At 44.0% G+C, this 19,180-nt stretch overlaps 1 protein-coding gene and 1 non-coding gene across 2 annotated transcripts; one reads left to right on the top strand and one right to left on the bottom strand.

The window, feature by feature from the left end:
• Positions 1 to 1,591: 1,591 nt before the first annotated feature.
• On the top strand, positions 1,592 to 1,663 carry TRNAD-AUC (transfer RNA aspartic acid (anticodon AUC)). Its single transcript has one exon. It is a non-coding gene; the product is annotated as a tRNA-Asp (tRNA).
• Positions 1,664 to 5,358: 3,695 nt separating this feature from the next.
• On the bottom strand, positions 5,359 to 18,790 carry SLC25A53 (solute carrier family 25 member 53). Its single transcript, XM_073600654.1, has 2 exons — positions 18,425 to 18,790; positions 5,359 to 14,728 (listed from the first exon to the last, which is right to left on the bottom strand). Exon 2 carries the CDS (start codon positions 14,511 to 14,513, stop codon positions 13,653 to 13,655), a length of 861 nt encoding a protein of 286 aa, XP_073456755.1. The 5' UTR covers positions 14,514 to 14,728; positions 18,425 to 18,790; the 3' UTR covers positions 5,359 to 13,652.
• Between the last annotated feature and the right edge of the window lie 390 nt (positions 18,791 to 19,180).

The following is a 19,180-nucleotide window of genomic DNA, read 5'->3' as shown; positions in this document are numbered from 1 at the left end:
GTGTTTGGAAATTTATATTCAGGAAGAATTTCTACCACCATCACTGGCCCAAACTACTGAACTCACCTTCATGCCGTCTTCATACTTGTCATTGCCTGGTGCAAATTAGCCCTCAGACTGGTGTGCCCCAAGATTGTTTGTGATTCTAAAGGGTGCCTTGGCTAAAAATTACTGGTATAAAGATACATTGATATAGATATACACTGATATAGATACTGGTATAGATCCTAGCGCCGGTGTATTTTGGCTATAATTTAAGATGGTTGCCCCACCTCCCAAGCGCTTTGAGTGGACAAAACAAATTTATCCTGCTCAGTGGGGGTGGGCCTTAGGGAACAGATGCATGGGCAGCACTGAGGTTTAGTGGTTAGCACTTCTGCCTTGCAGCGTTGTGATCCTTGGTTCAAATCCTGACCAGGACACTACCTGCATGGAGTTTGCATGTTCTCCCTGTGCTTGTGTGGGTTTCCTCCGGGTACTCCGGTTTCCTCCCATAATCCTAAGACATGCTGGTAGGTTATTTGGCTCAATTTAGTGTGCCCAAGATGGCTGCCTCACCTCCGAAGTGCTTTGAGTGAACACACAGTATCTCCCAAAAGTGAGTACACCCCTCACAATTTTGTAAATATTTTCTTCTATCTTTTCATGTGACAACACTGAAGAAATGACACTTGTCTACAATGTAAAGTAGTGAGTGTACAGCTTGTATAACAGTGTAAATTTGCTGTCCCCTCAAAATAACTTAACACACAGCCATTAATGTCTAAACCACTGGCAACAAAAGTCAGTACACCCCTAAGTGAAAATGTCCAAATTGGGCCCAATTAACCATTTTCCCTCCCCGGTGTTATGTGACTTGTTAGTGTTACAAGGTCTCAGGTGTGAATGGGATGCAGGTGTGTTAAATTCGGTGTTATCGCTCTCACTCTCTCATACTGGTCACTGGAAGTTCAACATATCACCTCATGGCAAAGAACTCCCTGAAGATCTTAAAAAAATAATTTTTGCTTTACATAAAGATGGCCTAGGCTATAAGAAGATTGCCAAGACCCTGAAACTGAGCTGCAGCACGGTGGCCAAGACCATACAGCGGTATAACAGGACAGGTTCCACTCAGAACAGGCCTCGCCATGGTCGGCCAAAGAAGTTGAGGTCACGTGCTCAGCATTATATCCAGAGGTTGTCTTTGGGAAATAGACATATGAGTGCTGCCAGCATTGCTGCAGAGGTTGAAGGGGTGGGGGGTCAGCCTGTCAGTGCTCAGACCATACGCCGCACACTGCATCATATTGGTCTGCATGGCTGTCATCCCAGAAGGAAGCCTCTTCTAAAGATGATGCACAAGAAAGTCCGAAAACAGTTTGCTGAAGACAAACAGACTAAGGACATGGATTACTGGAACCATCTCCTGTGGTCTGATGAGACCAAGATAAACTTATTTGGTTCAGATGGTGACAAGCATGTGTGGGGGGAACCAGGTGAGGAGGACAAAGACAAGTGTGTCTTGTCTACAGTCAAGCATGGTGGTGGGAGTGTCATGATCTGGGGCTGCATATAGGTTCTTTCCTCCCACCCTCCAAAGACATTCCTCGCGTTGGTGGTGCAGTGGTGAGCATAGCTGCTTATCCAGCAGCTGACCCGGGTCCGATTCCCGGCCAACGCAATTGCCAACATGGCTGCCTCGACCGCTAACTGCTTTGTGTCCCCAGGGAGAAATCTGCTGATGGAATAAAATTTAAACCAAAAGGAATGTGTTTATGTATGTGTTTTGTTAAGCACTTTTGAATAATATATTTTTTTGCACAAGAATGTGATTGTTTTGTATTCTCATTTTCAGCCAGTAGGTGGAGCACGCAGCTCCTTTTCAGGTATTTTCTAGGCTATCCTTAGCAAATTGGCTGAAAAAAGCCTGCTGTTTACTATATACTATATAGCTCTCTCTAACACTAACCCCCCCTGTAACCCCAATACTATCCCTCCCTATGTAGCAATGTTAACTGTAACCAGAACATTTTGTACCTTCCAGTGTTTTGAATATTGTTGGCCCCGTGATTATTGGACAGCCAGTGACCTCATACCTGTGCGCCAGCAGAGTGAGTTATGGGGCGTATAGTCCTTCTGGAATCTGCTGTTATATATTCCCATACTCTAAGACTACAAATCCCAGGGACCCTTGCAGTGGCCTGAAGGTTGCTGGGAGGGATTATAAAAGGAGCTTATGAAGCCCGGGCACGCTCTCTTCCTCCTGGGCCTGACGTAAGTCAGACCTCTCTGTGTAACCCTCCCTATATCCCCAAGAATAACCCTCCCTGTAACCCCAATACTATCCCTCCCTATATCCCCAAGAATAACCCTCCCTGTAACCCCAATACTATCCCTCCCTATATCCCCAAGAATAACCCTCCCTGTAACCCCAATACTAACCCTCCCTATATCCCCAAGAATAACCCTCCCTGTAACCCCAATACTATCCTTCCCTATATCCCCAACAATAACCCCCCCCTGTAACCCCAATACTATCCTTCCCTCAGTGTGCTCCCCTTACCTCTGTGCTCCTGAAGGTCTAAAGTGGTGGAGGAACTTGCCTGTCTTGACCTCAACCCAGTAGAACACCTTTGGGATGAAGACTACGAGCCAGGCCTTCTCATCCAACATCAGTGCCTGACCTTACAAATGCTCTTCTGGCAGAATGGTCAAACATTCCCATAGACACACTCCTAAACCTTGTGGACAGCCTTCCCAGAAGAGTTGAAGCTGTTATAGCTGCAAAGGGCGGGCCAACTCAATATTGAACCCTACGGATTAAGGCGAAGCCCACTGCTGCACACTGCTGTCAATAAAGTGTACGTTTTGTACACCTCAAATAAAGTTTGTACAAAAAAAAAAAAAACAGGGAGCCATGTGATGCCTTGAATCGCGCACCATACTGTCCCCTACCGCAGCCGGCAATAGAGACGTGCCGGAGCGGTGAATCGTCCCCATTGCGATGTGAATTCAGCTTTAAAATACATACATTTGCATTTGAACACAATGCCGGTCAACACAGCGTTGTAGTGGAAACAGGACACATAAATAGCGATTGTGATTTTAGGTGTCCTTGCGATGACCTGCGTTTTACAACTGCGCTAAAGTGCAGATCAACACGCCGGTGTGAATTAGCCCCGATTCTCGGCATCGATCAGCCATGTGAATGAGTCCTGAGGCTGGTATAGACCCTGATATAAGGAGGAGGGCTCTGATAGGGACTCTCATGTGAGAGGGACTCTGATGGGGACTCTCATGTAAGTAGGGGGGGACTCTGATCTGGACCCTGATATAAGGGGGGGACTCTGTTAGGAGCTCTCATGTAACTGGGGACTCCGATGGGGACTCTCTTGTAGGGGGGGTCTGATCTTGACCTCGATTTAAGGGGGAATGTCATACAAGGGGGACTCCGATGGGGACTCTCATGTAAGGGGGGGACTCTGATATAATGGGGACTCTGATAGGAGCTCTCATGTAACTGGGGACTCTGATGGGGACTCTCTTGTAGGGGGGAGTCTGATCTTGACCCTGATTTAAGGGGGAATCTCATATAAGGGGGACTCCGATGGGGACTCTCATGTAAGGGGGGGACTCTGATGTAATGTGGACTCTGATAGGAGCTCTCATGTAACTGGGGACTCTGATGGGGACTCTCTTGTAGGGGGGGGGGGGGCTACAATATGGACCCTGATGTAAGGGGCACTCTGTTGGGAACTCTCATGTAAGGGGGGACTCTGATGGGGACACTGATGTAAGGGGGGACTCCGATCTAGACCCTGATATAAGGGGTGCTCTGAGATTCTCATGTAAAGGGGGGCGATGATCTGGACCCTGATATAAGGGCTATGGGTATTTTCACATAGGGGGAAATCTGATTGGGACTCTGATGTATAGGGGGACTATGATCTGTACCGTGATATTGGGGGGGGGACTCTGATGGGGACTCTCGTGTAAGGGGGGACTAGGATATGGACCCTGATGTAAGGTGAGACTCTGATGGGGTCTCTTATGTAACTGGGGACTCTCTTGTAGGGGGGGGTCTGATCTGGTCTCGGATATAAGGGGGGACTCTCATATAAGAGGGGACTCTGATGGGTTCTCTCATGTAAGGGGGACTCTGATGGGAGCTATTGTGTAAGGGGGGACTCTGATCTGGACCCTAATATAAGGAGGGACTCTGATGGGGTCTCTTTTGTAACTGGGGACTCTCTTGTGGGGGGGGGGGAAATCTTTTCCAGGCCCTGATTTACGGGGGACCCTGATATAAAGGGAGACTCTGATGGGGGCTCTCATATAACATAAAATAAATGTACATCCAAACGCATGTAAAAAAAATACAAATCATGGCACACATCAACCTATTATATCATTATTATTATTATGTAAATGAATGATAATTCCAGACGAAACACGTTGGTGTGTAATGTGAGGTGTGTTCACAATCAATACAAACTGCATTGCAATCCACGGTAAAAACAGCACACATTAGTGCGCACTGACATGCGTTTTGATGCCTTTCTTTTCATTTTTAATGCCCCCCCCCCAACTGTGAACGAACCCTGAGAATATAAAAATGAGAAGCATAAATATAAAATGTAACACAAGAAATAAAACAATCCGCACGTCCTGAATTCATTGGAAGTTTATTTACAAATATAAAAATAAAAACAATAAAAAACAAAGTATCACAGCCAGGCGTGTTCCCTTTTTTGTAGACACCACACACATAACAGATTGAAAAGTTCCCGGTGTCACGCCGCCTCCTGTTTCCCCCTCCCCCTTTCACACTAGTGCGACTTGTCCTGCGAATCGGGACTGCAGAGTCACATGACAAGTCGTAAACCCCCCCACCCCCAATGATTTCCAATCAGTACCGTTCATATCTGTGCGACTTCAAAGTAGGTCCCTGCAACTGCTTCGGTCAGACGTTGATGCGACTCGAAGTGCGCAGACCTCAAGATTACACAGGCATCGCTTCAAGTCGCATTGAAGTCGCGCCAAAAGTCGCGCGACTTTCAGGTCGTGCAAGTGGGGGAAAGGGGCCTAAGGGCTTTATTATGGCGGCTGGGGAGGGTGGGGCTTTTGGCCACGTGACCAATGCGATTGGCTGCCACGTGATCGGAAAACTCTCGGTTTTCGTTAGCCGCCGCTGGTCACTATGCCGGCGTTCTCGGCACAGCTCTATTGCTTGTAAAAATGCGGCCGCTCGGCGCTGAGGCCCGGCCACCCCCCCAAGAATCCACCTAGAGGCCGCCTATTTGTGTGCTTTTGGCGCCAACAGGTTAACCATTTAACCTCCAGATGATTTACCCCCCTCCCTTCATGAGCAGGCCAATTTTTTGCGTTACTTTTTTTTTTAATTTGTGTTTATTATTTTTTTTATGCAAAAACATAACAAAGAGGCGCTGCGTCATTTTAACTGACAATCGCGCGGTCATGCGACGCTGTACCCAAATAAAATTGACGTAATTTTTTCCCCACAAATAGGGTTTTCTTTTGGTGGTATTTGATCGCCTCTGTGTTTTTTTTTTTTTTGTTTTTTTTTTTTTGCGCTATAAACAAAAAAAAAAGACAACTTGACTTTCTGCTATAAAACATATCTAATAAAAAAAAAAAAATAAAAAAAATCTAATTTCTTCATCAATTTAAATGAATATGTATTCTGCTTCATATTTTTGGTAAAAAAAACCCCAAAAAATCCCAATAAGTGTATATTGATTGGTTTGCGCAAAAGTTATCGCGTCTACAAACTACGCGATAGATTTATTTAAAATAAATAAACAAATAAAATTGATGTCCTTTTTTTTACCCCACAAATAGAGTTTTCTTTTGGCGGTATTTGATCACCTCTGCGTTTTTTTTTGTTTTTTGTTTTTTTTGCGCTATAAACAAAAAATAAAAGACAATTTGACTTTCTGCTATAAAACATATCCAATAAAAAAAAATTAAAATGAAAAAAATTGAATTTCTTCATCAATTTAGGCCAATATGTATTCTGCTATATATTTTTGGTAACAAATCAAATCAAATCAATAAATAATTAAAAAAAAAAAAAAAATCCCAATAAGTGTATATTGATTGGTGTGCGCAAAACTGCGATAATGCGGCGGACAATCGGACACGAACTGACACTTTTTGGGGGCCAGTGACACTAATACAGTGATCAGTGCTAAAAAAAAAATATGCACTGTCACTGTACTAATGACACTGGCTGGGAAGGGGTTAAACATCAGGGGGCAATAAAAGGGTTAAATGTGTGCCTAGCCAGTGTTTTCTTACTGTGTGGGAGGGGCTTGTACTAGGGGGAAGGCATGGATCCATGTCTGTTTTGCAGAAACACAGGATCCACGCCTTGTGTACTGACAAAACGGCGATCTGCCTTGTTTACATAGACAGGTTGCCGTTCTGCCTCTCTGTGTACCGAACGATCAGCGGTCGCTGGAGGACATCAAGCCCGTGGTACCCTCCCATCGGCTCCAGCTGTGAGTCTCCAGCGGCGCACGCTCATGCCCCCTAAGTGCAGGATCATGTATATATATACGTGATCCTGCATACAGCATCCGCCCTGTAGCAGTAAAACTGCTATAGGAGCGGTCGCTAAGTGGTTTTAACCAGGTACCGACCAGCCGCCGCAGTTTTACCGCGGCAAGTTTGGCTCGGCTGTGCGAATCGATGTACTGGTCGGTTCATGCACTGGCTTTTGCAGGCGCGCGAGTGCCTGCCACGCGACACTGGGGGGCTCGTCCGGGAAAGAGAGGCAGAACAGGGATCCGCCTTTGTAAACAAGGCGGATCCCCGTTCTGACAGAGGAGGAGAGAGAGATCAGCTGTTCCTAGTGATCAGGAACAGCGATCTTTCTCTTTTCCCAGTCAGTCCCCCCCCCCCCACAGTTAGAAACACCTCCCTAGGGAACACATTTAACCCCTTGATCGCCCCCCTAGTGTTAACCCCTTCCCTGCCAGTGACATTTATACAGTAATCAGAGCATTTTTATAGCACTGAATTGGGGTCACTGATCACCAAAAAGGGTCACTTTGTCCGCTGCAATGTCGCAGTCCCGCTAAAAATCGCAGATCGCTGCGCCGTTACTAGTAAAAACAATAAACATAATAAAAAGTCCCTAAATCTTTCCCCTATTTTGTAGACGCTATAACCAATAAATATACGCTTATTGCGATTTTTTTTTTTTTACCAAAAATATGTAAAAGAATAAATATTGGCCTAAACTGAGGAAGAAATTTGTTTTATATATATGTATATATATATATATATATATCTTTTTTTTTTTTTTTTTTTTTTGCGGGGGGGGGGGGGATATGTATTATAGCAGAAAGTAAAAAATATTTTTTTTTTTCTTCAAAAAAGTCGCTCTTTTTTTGTTTATAGCGCAAAAAATAAAAACCGCAGAGGTGATCAAATACCACCAAAAAAAACTCTATTTGTGGAAACAAAAAGACATACATTTTATTTGGGTACAGCGCCCGCACGTCCGTGCGGTTGTCAGTTTAAGCGACGCATCGCAAAAAATGGCCTGGTCGTTAAGGGGGTAAATCCTTCCAGGGCTGAAGTGGTTAAAGGGTAACTCCATTTTCGTGGGGAAAAAAATAAATAAAAAAGGAATTAAAAAAAAACAAAAAAAAAAAAAAAACAATCTAGCCTATAAAATTATTACACACATCATATTGTGATTGAATGTTATTATAAATTCCCTTTCCTTTTTTTTTTTTTTTTTTTCTCTCTCCCATCTTCTCTCCTTTGCGTTGTGTGTTGGTATATGTTTAAATGCCTTATGTTCTACATATTATTATAATATGGTTTGCTTTTTTATTATCACCTATAGAATGTGAATAACGTCTTTTTTTTTTAATTTATTTTTTTTATTTGTTGTTATGTAAATTTTAAAAATTTTAAAAATTTTCAATAAAAACAGAATTGAGGAATAAATTCCCTTTCCTTTTCTAATGATTTTTTAAAATTACTATAGAATTTTTTATTATAGAATTTTTTTTTTGCAATTTTCTGTAAAATGCAATATGACCACCTGAAGGCGTTCTGTGTACAGATGGTGTACAGAACTCCGCCCCCCCCCCCAGCTATGTCATTTCCTGCTTGTGTGATTGGCTCACTGATTTTCCAAGTCTGCACTAAGATACAAGTCCGAATTTGGGCATCCCCTGCAACAAACAAGTCAGAATTTGGGCATCCCGTGCAACAAAAATGTCATTTTTGCTCAGATACTCCAAAAGGGAAATCACATCTAAAGGGATGCAGACCCTGCAGTTTTCCTCATTAGAACCCTGCAGGTGCAGCAGCTGGTTGGTAATTATAAAGTCGCTCCCATTCAATGATAAAGTCGCTCCCATTCACTCCGCACGCGGACGCAGAGAAACAAACAGCTGTTTCTTCAGAATAACAAAAGGTAGGAATCTGCAACAAAGGTTGTTACAATCCCTGCAATGTACAGAGATCACCCGGAAGGGGGAGGGGCTTTTTTTTCCTGAACAAAAGTGGAGTTACTCTTTAATGACATGTCATCTTCAAAGACCTATACAATCGTAAATCTCTATAAATGTAGCAAATAACATTCATCTGTCAGCCATGCTTATCCTCCGACGTCACCCCCCCCCATTGGGAGTCACAGAGCTGGGACATGCCCCGCGCCCACTGAGTGAAGTGAACTCCTGATCTGTATGGTTCTTGGTCAGTGGCTCAGGAATTATTGGGGGTCATTAGATTAGGATGACAGCCAGGCAACTAGCATTTTCAGAAATAACGTTCAGCAGTGGCTGCTAAGATCCACTCACCGGCCGCTTGTTCAATTGGGAGTTGCAATACATAAAAAAGAAAAAACTCCAATGCGAGTGTAAAAACACAGCAGTTTTCCTTGCAAGGAAAAAAAGAGACATACAAGTCCGTTTGAATCAAATCGCGCATGCGCAGAACGTGTGTACGTGGCGCATGCGCGATTTGATTCAAACGGACTTGTATGTCTTTTTTTCCTTGCAAGGAATTCTGCTGTTCAGCAGTGGCTGCTGAAATACACTCACCGGCCGCTTTGTTAGGTACACCTGTTCAATGGCTCGGTAGCACAAATTGCTAATCGGCCAATCACATGGCAGCTACTCGATGCATTCAGGCATCTAGACGTAGTGAAGATGACTTGCTGAAGTTCAAACCGAGCATCAGAATGGGGAAGAAAGGGGATTGAAGTGACTTTGAACGTGGGATGGTTGTTGGTGCCAGACGGGCCGGTCTGAGTATTTCTGGGATTTTTACACACAACCATCTCTCGGGGTTTACATGGAATGGTGGGAAAAAAGAGAAAATATCCAGTGAGCGGCGGTTGTGTGGAGGAAAATGCCTTGTTGAGGTCAGAGGAGAATGGGCAGACTGGTTCCAGATGATAGAAAGGCAACAGTAACTCAAATAACCTCTCGTTACACCCAAGGTATGCAGAATACATCTCTGAACGCACAACACATCCAACCTGGAAGCAGATGGGCTACAGCAGCAGAAGACCACACCGGGTGCCACTCCTGTCAGCTAAGAACAGGAAACTGAGGCTACAATTGGCACAGGATCACCAAAATTGGACAATAGAAGATTGGAAAAACGTTGCCTGGTCTGATGAGTCTGGATTTCAGCTCCGATGGTGGGGTCAGAATTTGGCGTTATGGATCCATCCTGCCTTGTATCACTGGTTCAGGCTGGTGGTGGGGGGTGTAATGGTGGGGGGGATATTTTCTTAGCACACTTGGGGCCCCTTAGTACCAATTGACCATCGTATGAAGGCCACGGCCTACCTGAGTATTGTTGCTGACCATGTCCATCCCTTTATGACTACAGTGTCCCCATCTTCTGATGGCTCCTTCCAGCAGGATAATGCACCATGTCACAAAGCTCCAATCATCTCACCACTGGACAATGAGGTCCCTGTACTCCAATGGCCTCCACACTCACCACATCTCAATCCAATAGAGCTCCATGGTATTGACCTTGACCTTGGAACGGGAGATTGGCATCATGGATGTGCAGCCAACAAATATGCAGCAACTGCGTGATGTCATCATGTCACTATGGAGCAAAATCTCTGAGGAACGTTTCCAACACCTTGTTGTATCTATTCCACCAAGAATGAAGGCAAAAGGGGGTCCAACCCGGGACTAGCAAGGTGTACCTAATAATGTGGCCGGTGAGTGTAGTTGTCCAGCCCAGGTTTCTTTTGAAGTGGATGCAAAAAAACGTTATTTTTAATAAGGAGCATGCAATATATGAAAAGTTATAATGGTCAGATGGCATGCGAGATATTTTTTTTCTGTTAAAGGGCTGCATGCCAAATACTATGTAATAATATAAGGAATTAGGTATGTGTGATTATATGAGCCTCCATGAGTGAAAGAACTGAAATCCAATGAATGAATAGGGGAGGGCCAGGGACAGTCAGGCTGGCCAGGAGATGAGACGGGCTCTGGCTCTGGCTTGCTGCAGCTTCTAATGCACATGGTGAGAGGCTCACAGTGTGCGGTGAAATCAGAGGAAGCCACTTCAGTCCAGGAGAGGAGGCGGTACAACTGCGCAAGACTGAAGGGGGGAGGCCGGAGGTCAGATTTAAACTTTATATGGATTCAGGACGGGAATTGTTTTATTGTTACAATTTCTATTTCTCATTTATAACCTCCCAGGTTCAGGCTGATCTATGACGTGCGGGGAATTGTAACAAGAACATTTTTAAGATATATTTGACTTTTTTTTTTAATAGCATTCACAGTATATTTTATTTATTATTTTATCTATTTTTTTTATCTTTATTTTATTATATTTATTATTTTGCAATGAATATACATAAAAGGGCATCTTTCACATTTAAAATGATCTTTTTAGCTACATTATCTGTAAGGGGAGGGGCATTCCTCCCACTAATCCCCAATGTAACTGGGCACATTTCTAATAGACCACCAACATACAGTAGGTGAGGCCCTCCTCCCATTGGTGACTATTGTAGGAGGGGCCTTCTTCCACAGACTACAAATGTAAGGGGCCCTGCTTCCACTGACCCCCTAATGTAACTGGGCACATTTCTTATAGACCACCAACATAAGTCAGGCTCTCCTCCCACTGGTGACCATTGTAGGAAGGGTCTTCTTTTACTGGTGGCCAATGTTAAGTGGAGCTTTCTTCCTGTGACCACCAATGTAGGGCACCCTTCTTCCACTGACCACCAATGTAAGTGGGGCCTTCCACCCACTGGTGACCATTGTAGGACGGGCCTTCTTTCACCGATGGCCAATGTAAGCAGAGCTTTCTTCCAGTGACCACGAATGAAAGGTGCTCTTTTTCCACTGACCACCAATGTAAGGCACCCTTTTTCCAATGACCATCAATGTAAGTCAGGCCTATCTCCCACTGGTGACCAATGTAAGGGGAGCCTTCTTCCACTGAGGAACAATGTACAGGGAACCTTCTTCCACTGAGGAACAATGTACAGGGAACCTTCTTCCACTGAGGAACAATGTACAGGGAACCTTCTTCCACTGAGGAACAATGTAAGGGGAGCCTTCTTCCACTGAGGAACAATGTAAAGGAAGCCTTCTTCCACTGAGGAACAATGTAAGGGGACCCTTCTTATACAAACTACAAATGTAAGGGGCCCTGCTTCCGCTGACCCCCCCAATGTAACCGGACACATTGCTTATAGACCACCAACATAAGCCAGGCTCTCCTCCCATTGGCGACCATTGTAGGAGGGGCCTTCTTTCTCTGGTGGCCAATGTAAGTGGAGCTTTGTTCCAGTGGCCACCAATAACGGGTGCCCTTCTTCCACTGACCACTATTCTAAGTGGGACCTTCCTCCCACTGGTGACCATTGTAGGAGGGGTCTTCTTTCACTAACTGCCAATGTAAGCAGAGCTTTCTTCCAGTGATCACCAATGAAATGCACCCTTCTTCCACTGACCACCAATGTAAGGCGCTCTTCTTCCACTGACCACCAATGTAAGGCGCTCTTCTTCCACTGACCACCAATGTAAGGCGCCCTTTTTCAAATGATAACCAATGTAAGTGGGGCATATCTTCCACTGGTGACCATTGTAAGGGGGGGCTTCTTTTGTTGGTGGACAATGTAAGGCGAGTCTTCTTCCACAGACCACCAATATAAGTGAGCCCCCCCTCCCACTGGTGACCATTGTAAGAGGGCCTACTTTCACTGGTGGCCAGTGAAAGGGGAGCCTTCTTCCACAGACTAAAAATGTAAGGGGTCCTGCTTCCACTGACCCCCAATGTAACTAGGCACTTTTCTTATAGACCACCGCAATAAGAGAGGCCTTTCTCCCATTGGTGACTATTGTAAGAGGGGCCTTCTTTCACTAGTGGCCAATGTAAGTTGAGCTTTCTTCCACTGACCATCAATGTAAGTGGGGCATTCTTTCCACTGGTGACCATTGTAAGAGGGACCTTCTTTCATTGGTGGACAATGTAAGAGGGGCATTCTTCCACAGACCACTGATCATCAACTGGTGACCATTGCCAGAGGGCTTTCTTTCACTGGTGACCAATGTACATGGAGCCACAGACCAGTGATCAATAATATATGTGGGGTCCTTCTTCCACTAGTGACCAGTGTCAGAGGGGCTTTTTTTCACTGGTGGCCAATGTAGGGGGGCCTTGTTTGACTGGTGGACAATGTAAGTAGAGTCTTCTTCCACTGACCACCAATGTAGGTGGGCCCTTTTGCACTGTCCTCTACCATAAGAAGAAACCCCTACCGCTGATCACACTAAGATACTCTGAGTGGCACATATAATTTTTTGCAGAGGTTCCCCAAGGCCTGAACATTTTTTCAAGGGTTCCTCCAGGGATTAAAAGTCAAGAAAGGCCGCTTTACAGTTTTAAAACCCGGCACATGTTCCAACCAATCCCTACTCTAAAATCTAAAACTAAAGAAAAAGAGAATGAAACACTTTAAGGCTGGACTTCAGGATTAAGCTCACAAAACATCAAATTCTACATGTCTCCAAGCTCTGTACATGCAACTTTTTAAGGTCTCATTTGGCAGAAACCAAACCATTGAGGTCCTCAACACCAGCCCAACTTCTCAGTATGGCCAGGTGAAGGTTCCCTTAAAGCACCATACGTTACGTCTGATAGAGGTACGTGCAAAGCCTCACTGAACTACGAGGGTTCTTTAAAAAGTTTCCACACTTTTTTTAACTCTATTGAATATAAAAAAGTGCAGAAACTTTTTGAACACCTCTCGTACATATGGGAATGGATAAATGGGAAATGATTGACCAGATGAGATGACCCACTCCTTGCCCTACAGGCAGCCTGAACTACTGGTGGATTAATACAATACCCGTCAAGAAAAGTGGTCATCTAAAGTGTAAATTGCTCATAGAGAAATTTTAGTAGAACATCCAAAAGATCTGCTTGACAATGAACCAAAGGAAAGAAGAATTGTGCTACGGGAAGGCATTTCTTTTGGATTAGTGCAATCTTTGTTTTTGGCAGTGACATGTTTTAAAACACTTCTGACTTTTGGCCCAGAGGTACAGTATTTAACATAGGAAACTATAGGTCCTTCAAATTCATCTGAGGTTTAGTATGGCTTATTTATGGTCATAGTTATCTTCTTACTTGAGGCTATGTTGTCTGCTGAGAGTATCATGAATGGAATTGGTGACACCCCAAGTAACGCAAGATCGGACAATAATGAGAGAGGCCCCACGGTACAACAACGAAACCCTCCCACCACAATTTTCCCACACTGTCTTCGCTACTTCTCTTACACCGGGAAGATCTTTGCCCACCTCCGCCTGCATATTTGCAACTAAAACACACAACGGATAAAGCACCAGGGAGGTAAAAGCACCGATGAAAGATCCAGATCCCAGAGAAGGCGCCCAGCTCGGAAGTCCTTGAAGGCTTAGCAAGTCTCTTATTGGCTCCTTACAAGAAAGAAAAATGGCGCTACCCAGGGCGTTCCTAACAAGTATTATTGAGAAACCCCTGTAAATTCCACATGAGAACTTTTGGTTGTTGTTATAAGTCTGGAACTCTTGCAAGACTGACACGGTGCTTGGAAAACGAGCAGTATTGCGCCCATCCTGCAAAATATTCTGCATCCTTTCGAATGGCACAAGCAGGACAGCTTCTATGGCCCCAGATAGGCAACCAGAAAGTGCCGGAGTTATAGCTCCTGGTATGTTAACCCCTAAGAGAAGATTTTGGAGACTTCCTTGGGTGCCAAAGAGCAGAGTGCCTTGGACAGTCTTTGCCATGAGTGGGGGTGCCAGACCTCGGAAGAGTTGTTTCATACCTTCTCTCTTCAGCTGGTTGACGGCCACCTGGATGGTGGAGGTGTGGAGCTGCTGGCGGAAAATGGTCTTGTAAATCGGAAAGGTGAGAACTGTAGACAAGAAAGTGGAGGAGGCCCCAATTAAATAGCTGCTGTGCCTCCAACAACTCCATCTCGAGGTAGTGCTGTTCTCCATCGTCTTTGGAATTCCAGACAATTACCAAAACAGGTTTGATGTAGATGTTCAAAGCTGGCAACGGATTTGCCTCCTGTCAATTTTTTATGGCTAAAAAAATTTCATGGTCCAGCCAGGAATGTTTTTTTAATGATGAGGTGTCCAGTCACAATGTGAGAAGATAAGTTTAGAGGTATTTGTTGCCTAAAACGGTCTTTCAGTTTCAGTGATGGTAACTATAAAAAAAGAAAAGTAAAAAAAGTGTACATTTTAGTGTCTATTGGTCCATAATTTTTAAGTATATGCAAATCCAATTGCTAAATTCTCTTTATCTGTCAAAACGTATCTAAACCCCAAACAAATAAGGAAGGAATTTTTCTTTTACCCATTGGAACAAATTGGACCATGCTTTATAGCAGCCTTTCCCAACTTTTCTACCCCAGAGGAACCCTTGCAATAATTTTTAGGTCTCAGGAAACCCCTGCTACAATAAGTCCATTAGTGGTGTGGCAAGTCAAGCCCTTGCCACTGTTTAAAATGGCGGTCTAGGCCAGAATTTGTAGGAAACAAGCACACTAATGGCAAAGGTGTGTGTTGGCTTTATGTTAGAATTAGAAGTAGAGGTCGGTGCTCCACCCACCCGAAGAGGTCAGTGTGTGATAGGGAGCCGTGAGAGGTGCTGGTGTGCACCATACTGTCCAGGTCAGGACAGACCAAGACCCGAGTCTGTGAGAGGGTCCAGGAGTGCTAGAGCAGCTAGGGAGCTGTGAGGAAAGACGCAGAGCTGAGGTACAGTGTCTCTGCACGAACACTGGGACGTGTTTGATGGTTAGGAGGACCAAGGGGGTACTACTCAAAGCAGTGAAGCTGCCACAAGAGAGCCAAGAGGCTGAATGTTATGTTTGTTGTGTTGATGATGAGAACCCCCTGCGTGGGAAGATATACCTGAACGAAACGTTTCTTTAACTTTCTTTAACGCTTGCGGACCGCCCACCGTACATTTAATGCGGCAGGGCGGCCGATCTGCGCCGGATCCCATACCTAGTAGGGGGTGTACACATGGCGCCGGCGCCGCACCTGTGCTGCGATTTGACAAAGCTTAAGCCGATCAGTGGGTGCCAGCCAATAGATGTCCAGCGGGCACCCGACACTGACACTCAACAGTATTATATTACCTACTTAAAAATAAAAGCAAATAATAAATAATATAATAAATAATAAACAAAAGCAAACTCAAAAAAATTATATTTGTTAACAAATCTCAGGAATCTCAGGAGGTACATATCCCTGCAATTTCCTGTAGCTTTTTTTATATTTCGCGCAGTTTTGCATTGCACCGCCTGCCAGGCCGCATCAGCCATTCACAGGGATCTGTGAAAGGGAAGACTACAAATTCCATCTTCCAGACTCAGAGATCGATTCAACACCCCTGACAATCTGTATAGTTTCCCGATTCTTTCATGTAACAAGTATAGAGAAGTCTCTGCTCACTGGCAGTCTGCCAAACCAAGCAGTCTACCAAGTTTTTAACAACATTGAAACTCTTCTGTCTTAGATCAGAGGGATAAAACTTCTGTGTGAATATGTAGGAAGTTTAACCACTTAAAGTCTAAACCTTTTTCTGACACTTGTTTCTTACAGTTAAAATCAGATTTTTTTTTTTGCTAGAAAATTACTTGGAACCCCCAAACATTATATATATTTTTTAGCAGAGACCCTAGGGAATAAAATAGCGTTGTTGCGATATTTTAGGTTACACTGTATTTGCACAGTGGTCTTTCAAACACAAGCCCAATTATTTTGTTTAATGTGAAAGATGATGTTACGCCGTGAGAATCGTGAGAGAATCGTGAGAGAATCGTGAGAGAATCGTGATCTATCGTCTAAGCAAAAAAAACGCGATTCTCATTTTAGCCAGAATCGTGCAGCTCTAGCGCAGACGCCATCACCGACTGGGTAGTCCATTGTTTACTTCCTCCAACCCCATAACAAAAGTTCCACGCCTCTGTACTGCCTCCAACCCTGCACCACTGTACTTCCTCTAACACCATAACAGAAGGTCCACATCTCCGCACCTCCTCCAACCCCATAACAGAAGGTCCACTCCGCCATACTTCCTTCAACCCCTCACCACTGTACTTCCTCCAGCCCTGCACCACTGTACTTCCTCTAACACCATAACAGAAGGTCCACATCTCCGCACTTCCTCCAATCCCATAACAGAAGGTCCACTCCGCCATACTTCCTTCAACCCCTCACCACTGTACTTCCTCCAACCCTGCACCACTGTACTTCCTCTAACACCATAACAGAAGGTCCACATCTCCGCACTTCCTCCAATCCCATAACAGAAGGTCCACTCCGCCATACTTCCTTCAACCCCTCACCACTGTACTTCCTCCAACCCTGCACCACTGTACTTCCTCTAACACCATAACAGAAGGTCCACATCTCCGCACTTCCTCCAATCCCATAACAGAAGGTCCACTCCGCCATACTTCCTTCAACCCCTCACCACTGTACTTCCTCCAACCCTGCACCACTGTACTTCCTCTAACCCCATAACAGAAGGTCCGCACCTCCGTATTTCCTCCAACCCCATAACAGAAAGTCTGCACCTCCGTACTTCCTCCAATCCCATAACAGAAGGTCTGCATCTCTGTACTTCCTCCAACCCCATAGCATAAGGTCCGCACCCGTACTTCCTCCATTCCCATGAAAGAAGGTTTGCACCTCTGTATTTTCTACAACCATATACGTAACAGAAGGTCCGCACCTCTATACTTTCTCCAACACCATAACAAAAGGTCCTCACCTCCGTATTTCCTCCAACCCAATAACAGAAGGTCTGCACCTCCGTACTTCCTCCAACCCCATAACAGAAGGTCTGCACCTCCGTACTTCCTCCAACCAAATAACATAAGGTCTGCACCTTCCTGCTTACCCCAACCCATTAACAGAAGGTCTGTATCCCTGTACTTCTGCCAACCCTGCATCACCATACTTTCTCCAACACCATAACAGAAGTTCCTCACCTCCGTATTTCCTCCAATCCCATAATAGAAGGTCCGCACCTCCGTACTTCCTCCAACCCAATAACAGAAGATCTGCACCTCCGTACTTCCTCCAACCCAATAACAGAAGGTCTGCACCTCCCTAGTTCCTCCAACCCAATAACAGAAGGTCCACATCTCTGTACTTCTTCCAACCCAATAACAGAAGGTCTGTACCTCCGTACTTGCACCAACCCCACATCACCATACTTTCTCCAACCCCATAACAGAAGGCCCTCATATTTCCCCTAACCCCATAACACAAGGTCCTCATTTCCATATTTCCTCCAACCCCATAACAGAAGGTCCGCACCTCCGTACTTCCTCCAACCCAATAACAGAAGGTCCACATCTCTGTACTTCCTCCAACCCAATAACAGAAGATCCCCCCTCTTTACTTCCTCCAACCCAATAACAGAAGTTCTGTGATGTACTGATCGTGGTAGCAATGCTCTGCAGAATTCAATGCAAAAAAAAAAAAGGTAAATGCACATATTTTATTAATTAATTTTCGGAGCATTTATGCAATTGTTTTTTTTTATGTGGACTATGTTTTTAACACTGGCTGTGCTTGATAGAAGGGAGGTCACGTGTATCCAGATGCATTTTGGATACTTTTGAAGTACTGGCTACATAGGTACAAAGCTAAGAAAAAAGACACGGGTCCATCTATTTCCAACAATAGAAAAAAAAAAAATCGAATAAATACATTTTACATAGAGTGTCCTATACCCACAAATGATGAAGAAAGCAAAAAAAGCAAAAAAAACCAAACCTTTAAACCATGGTACAATGTGCTCCAGCATGGGAATATATTATACAAATAATTAAAACATTTATTTTTTTGGTGTAAATTAGCAATAAAAGACAGATAGTTACCTCTTCAGCGCCAGCATCCTCCGACCTTGCCTTGCAACCACAACAGCTTCACAAATAGCATTTGCTCTCAGGCCGCCCCTCCCTGAGTTTCGTTTTGATTGGAGGAGACGCGCAGCATCATTTCCTTCACTGAATCCTTTTGTTCTGATGTGAGATGTGAAGCTCTGCATCTGTACACAGCCAGCCCTATGACAGTAACAAACCACCTGCACCAGACAAATCGCATTAAAAATAGCAAATCGCACAATGCCTTTAATTATGATTTATATGTTGCAGCTTTTTTTTTTTTTTTTTTATTTATTTTTAGAAAGATACTTTAGACTAAAATGCAGATTTACATCCATATATATATGTTTATTTGTAATAATCTATTTTTATTCTACTTCTATTAGCCATAAAAAATATATATATATATATATATATATATATATATATATATATATATATAGATATATTAATATCTATCTATCTATCTATCTATCTATCTATCTATCTATCTATCTATCTATCTATCTATCTATCTATCTATCTATCTATCTATATCTATATATATCTAGCTATATTTATTTCAATACTTCTATCTAGCCATTGAACGACAACAAAAATTGGCACCCCTGGTCAGAAAGGTCAGAAATAATTTGCTGCTTATACAGCTGAAAAGATATACGTGTGTGTGTATATATATACAGTATCTCACAAAAGTGAGTACACCCCTTACATTTTCGTAAATATTTTATCCTATCTTCTCATGTGACA

This window comes from Aquarana catesbeiana, linkage group LG09, assembly GCF_042186555.1.
Source record: "Aquarana catesbeiana isolate 2022-GZ linkage group LG09, ASM4218655v1, whole genome shotgun sequence".
NCBI lineage: Eukaryota > Metazoa > Chordata > Amphibia > Anura > Ranidae > Aquarana > Aquarana catesbeiana.
Note: the sequence above shows the minus strand (reverse complement) of the source record. Positions and strands in the feature narration are given on the sequence as shown.